This window comes from Pan troglodytes, chromosome 14, assembly GCF_028858775.2.
Source record: "Pan troglodytes isolate AG18354 chromosome 14, NHGRI_mPanTro3-v2.0_pri, whole genome shotgun sequence".
Classification (NCBI taxonomy): domain Eukaryota; kingdom Metazoa; phylum Chordata; class Mammalia; order Primates; family Hominidae; genus Pan; species Pan troglodytes.
This window is the reverse complement of record NC_072412.2, coordinates 62,672,071-62,677,434: the sequence shown is the minus strand read 5'-3', so window position 1 is coordinate 62,677,434 and position 5,364 is coordinate 62,672,071. Positions and strand designations below refer to the sequence as shown.

The 5,364-nt window shown below is 50.1% G+C and overlaps 1 protein-coding gene across 1 annotated transcript; it reads right to left on the bottom strand.

Annotated features, from left to right (window-relative positions):
- Window positions 1-891: 891 nt before the first annotated feature.
- Window positions 892-2,575, bottom strand: LOC129136756 (proline-rich protein 20E). The gene is made up of 2 exons (XM_054665032.1): window positions 2,524-2,575; window positions 892-1,505 (listed from the first exon to the last, which is right to left on the bottom strand). Exons 1-2 carry the CDS (start codon window positions 2,573-2,575, stop codon window positions 892-894), a joined length of 666 nt encoding a protein of 221 aa, XP_054521007.1.
- Between the last annotated feature and the right edge of the window lie 2,789 nt (window positions 2,576-5,364).

The window sequence follows — 5,364 nt, the reverse complement described above, 5'->3', positions numbered from 1 at the left end:
CAATAAGAGGCTACTTAATAAAATACAAAATACAAAAATTCATAATACAACATTTATCAAACTCTGAAAAGATGGGAACTAACTCAACTTAAACATCTATGAGAAACTTACAGCAAACATCTTGGTTAATGGTGAAACATTTATAATATTCCCATTAAAGCCAGGAGGAAGCCAAGGACACTGCCGTCAAATTACTGATTCCTCATTTAGCGGTTCCAGTGAGTCATGCACTCTCCTTGTTTCCGTTAACCTCCCCCCCCCCACCCCGACACCTTTTGTCTGATTCATCAAATATCCTTTGATCCACTATTTCCTCAATCTGTTTGAAATTGTACCTTCTATTCCAATTCATTTAGTGGTTCCCAAAGGGTACCCACGTTGAGACTTAAAAATGTGTCAGTCTAGAGTTTTATCGCTCTTATATTCAGCCAGTCTATCGTCTCCAGGCACTAGACAAGAACTTTAGTAACTTCTAGCTCCTTCTGAATTTTCGCATGCCCCACATGTCTATATGAGTGTCTTCTGGAATTTTAATTCTAGGTCATCAATCCTTTTTCCAGAATCGTACTCCTCTGGACTTAAGAATACAGTTTCCTAATTTCCATGCTTACGGATCCTTGTTGCATCCCACTTCCTCCCGGTTGTCCGGTTTGGCTCTTTCTTGGCTGAAACACGTGACGTGTACTTTCACTGTACATGACAGTTCCATTCCAATCGCTTTGTACACAAAGGGGGTTTGGCAGCTTGCATATTGCAAGTTGCGTACTCTAAGTTCAGGGGAAGCTCAGGCTTCAGGTCCAGTCCGGGGAGGAGTGGAGCAGAAGTGGGGCTGGGGGGAACGTCCAGGTGGAAGAAAGGGAGGCTGGGAACAACGTGGGTGGCGGATAGTGGTCAATATGCAATGTCGGTGAGGAACACTGGGACCCCTTGCACATAGGTGCCGTGGGGGGTTTGAATGACTTGTAAAACAGCTGAGTCACCCAGAGCCCTAAACCCGATGCAGGGATAGAGGGTCAACGCGGGTTGCCAGTCAACAGCCTGAGGCCCAGGAGCAGTGGGCGGCTCCTGAAACCCCAGCTCAGGTTGCGCCACGTCGGGGCCAGGGCCTTCCTGCACAGTTCCAGGCAGAGGACCTGTTTCAGAAAGAGAGAAGGCTGCGGTCTCCGTGATTTCCGGTTCCCCCTGGTGGCCTGGCTCTCCATGGTGGTCCAGTGGGATGTGCACGTCCGGTCCCATCACGCCTTCTGCCCCCTGTCTCTGGCCAGCGTCCCCGCGGGGCCCAGCCCTTCTGCCACGGCCTCGCCCTGGCCGCCGGCTTCCTCCCCGGCGCCGGCCTCTCTCTGCAGGACGGGGTGACTCTGGGCGAGCTGGGGGCTGCCATCTGAAGGGTTTCACGTAAGCGATGGGTTTTGCGGGTTGGGCTGGCTGTGCGGGCCCATCTGCTTCCACGGAGTCTTCAGGGTCCGCAACACAGCAGCCTGGCTCTGGAGGAGGCCCACCTGAGGCTAAAAGAGAAGCAGAGCGTGAGCAGAGAGAGATAGAAGGAATTTTACCCATCAAGCAGTTATAGGATACTTTTAAAAATAAATACTCAGAGAAAAGAGGGATTTTTGAAGTTAAAATTGTCAGAGAAGAAACAAAACTCTCCATGGAAATTGGAGAATGAAGTTGAGAAGATCTCCCACAGAACAAAGCAAAAATCTAAAATGATGGAAAGAAGGATGAAATATAAGAGAATTAGAGGTATGTTGTGGCTGAGACATTTCACCACAAAATTTCAGAGTGCTGAGGAAAAAGAGAAGATTCTAAAAGATTGTAGGGAGCGGGAGACAGAGAAAGGAAAAGTCACATGGAAAGGGCTAGGATTCCACATGTCTCAAAAATCAGACATCTCAAAAGCAGCAGTTCAGTCTAGAACATAACAGAAAATGTCTTCGAAATTTCAAGGGAAATGAATTTCCCACCTAAAGTGTCCTGTCCAACCAAAGTTTCACTAAAGAATCTGGGAGGGGAGAAGGAAGATGTTTCAGACCAGCAAGATGTTAAAGAATTTGCTTTCAGTGGATGCTTTATTGTTATGCATCTGTCAAACTAGACAAGATTAAAAGATTTAGGACACTCAGCGTAGGAAGGGAAATGTTTTGGAGAACAACGTGGCAACAGCCGTAAAATTCCAACTCCTCCGGGAAAGAACAAGGTGGAAGTACCGGTTTATCATAGATCAAGACGTAGCGTGAGGACTCGCTCTGCTACGGAGAAACAGTAATACAAAACGAAACAGAAGGAAACAGCGACAACAACAGCAAATCTCAGATTTGGGAAATGGGATTACAGTTCGAAAGAGGGAAGGGAATTTGCCAGAGGATGTGGAACCTGGGAGCTGACTTCCAACAACCAGCCCAGGTTGAGGCAGGCTAGGAGGAGGTGAAACAGAGAATGCTCGTTTGAGTTTGAATTCAAACAATTGGGGAAGAATTGGGGAACAAACGAAATCAAAAAGAGAGTGGCAGGCGTTTGATGTACCTTGATTAGGGGCCATGGAGCGAAGTCGCTTCGAAGGCCTTGGTTCCTCCATGAGCAATCGGCGGGAGGGGCTGGGGAGAAAAACAAGAGAGCAAGAACGGATTTAGGAAGACAGAGGTGACAAGGCAGGGGGATGGCCGTGGCCTTTCTAGGGGAATGAGGATTCTGTCCCCAGCTGCACCCACCCAAGATCTGTCCACCCCTCCGGGACTCCCAGACACACACCTGATCTTCCCACAGCTGGCTCCGGAGATCTGAAAATTAGGAGACTCTTCGACGAAGAGAGGCCCGAGGAGTCGGAGGTGTCCACAGGTTCACCGCTGTAGCTCTGAGGTAGTCCACCCGCAGCCAGGGAGTCTGGAGGGAGCACGCAGCAGGTTCTGGCTCCGAGCCCAGCAGAAAGCCGACTGCTGGAGGCCGAGCGCGGTCCCTCTTATATGGCAGCAAGGCAGTCGCGTAAGGGACAGGCGTCGTCAGAGGGGGGCCGGCTGGGGCGGGCCTGGCTGGGCTTGCGAGGCGCATTGGGCCAGTCCCCTGCCAGTCAAATGGGGCCCTTCTGAGATGCCGCCATTTCTAGACGCCCGTGGTTGATTGATTAATCTAATCATCGAGGGACAAAATGCATAATGGCCTTTGAGTGTCAGCACAATGGGGTGTGGTGCCCGGAAAGCGGCTGATAGGAAGATGCGATTAGCTTAGATCTGAGCACGGTGAAGGAAAGCATCCAAAGGGGGGATATCTGGGCTGAAATCCGGAACATAAAATTTGAAATTAGTCAACCTGAACCGGGTTGGGAGAGGCAGGGAGAAAGGAAAGGGAGTGAAGAGGGTGTGCTGAGGCCCGGACTGGAAGGGAGCCCGGCACATTCTGGGAATGGACCGGAGGCCAAGTCCAGGCCCAGAGGTGGTGCGAGGTGGAGGCAGGGTCCGCGCAGGTGCTGGTCTTGTTCCAAGGCAGCGGAAAACCGTGGAACGGTGTCCGGCAGCGGGTTAACATTTCAGAAACGACCAGCCTGGCTGTGAAGGAGCGCCAACCCAGGGTCCGCAGAATTAAGTCAGGAGAGGCAAGAAGGCTATTGCAGCCCTCGGGGTTGGGCGCAGGGTGCTGTTAGACTGAGACTGAGGGAGGTAGAGGAGGAGAAAGTTCCCTGGTGGGAGAGAAATTTCCCAGAGAAAGCCAGACCCAGTGTGGACAGCCCTTGAGGAAGAGACTGCGGCCTTGGTAGCCCGCCCGTTCATTCAGGCAGAGGTGGACCGAGAACCTGCTCTGAATGGGAAGTTGCGGAGCTTGGCTTGCGCACATCTGCCTGAAGGGGCTTTTGAACTGCCAAGTGAGGATGTCGAGTGGCCTTTTGTAAAGAGTCGAGCTCAGCGCGATGGCGACGGGGCTGGAGATGCGTGTGAGACCCACACCACTGGCTTTTATTGCTGTGGCTGCACACACGGGTGGAGGAAGACAGCGGGAAACACAGCAGGACACTGGAGGGGAATCCGGCAGTGGGTTATTTGGTTGGTTTGCATCCTTGTTGTTTTTTTTTTACAGAGACGGGTTGTCGCTCTGTAGCCCAGGCTGGAGTGCAGCGGTGCCATCTCGGCTCGCTGCGGCTACTTGGGGGGCTGAGATAGGAGAATCAGTTCAAGTGATTCTCCTGTCTCGGCCTCCGGAGTAGCTGGACTACAGGTGAGCGCCACCACATCGGGACAATTTTCGGATTTTTTGGAGAGACGAGGTTTCGCTATGTGCCCAGGCTTGTTTGGAAGGCCTGAGCTCAAGCCGTCCTTCCCGCTCCACCTCCCGAGTAGCTGGGACCCCAGGCGCAAGCCACCATGCCGGGCCAATTATTTTTTTGGGTTGTATATGTTGTTGAAGTGAGGTTTTGCTATGTTTTCACCTCACATACCTTTTCTGTCCCAAGACCCCATCCAGGGTACCACCTTACAATTCGTCACGGTTCCCCTTGGCTGCGACGGTTTCTCACACTTGCCTTGTTTTTGATGACCTTGACACTTTGAATACTGATCACATATATTGTGGGATGTCCCCTCCTGAAGTTCGTGTGATGTATTCCTTGTGATCTGACTGGAATTATATGTTTTTGTAAGGAAGACTGCAGCGGGAAAGCGCCATTCCCATCCCATCCTGTCTAGAGTACACACCATCAAGCCGGCTTATCACTGCTGCTATTAGTCCTGGTCACCTGGCTGGGGCAGTGTTGATTAGGTTTCTCCACCATAAAGTGATTTTCCCACCTCTTTCTCTACTGTACTTTTTGGAAGTCGCTACCTGTGGCCTATACTTAAATAAAAGGGAAGTTTTGCTTTATCTCCGTGCAGGGGAATAGCTACCGAAATTCTGTGGAGTTCTCCTGTGTGGAGGATTTTCCCATTCTCCCCCACATGGTTGTTTATTTAGTCACTTATTTATATCCGTATGGACTTATGGACACCTATTGTATGCTTTGGTTTACACTCCAATACTTCAGGGGATGAATTATTTAATAATTGAACTAATTATTTTGTCAGATATTTTACTCAACTATTTAATTATTAATTATTTAGTTAATTACTTTGTTACTGAATGTCGCCAGCTTTGGCCACCGGGAGCTCCTTTAGTTGGCTTCCGTGTCCCTTTGTCAACCTCCCATCGCTGTGGCTTTTGGTTTTGTTTGGTTTTGGGCGGCTCCTTTCTTCCTGGCACCACAGGATGCTCCATGCTTATTTGCATATTCTCATCCTTATTGGGATTTCGTGCGCTCACTGACCAAACCCATAGATGCTTCTGTGAAGTTTCTCTTCAAAACGTTTATCTTTCTTATTGGGATAACTTCTCTCTCTCTCTTTT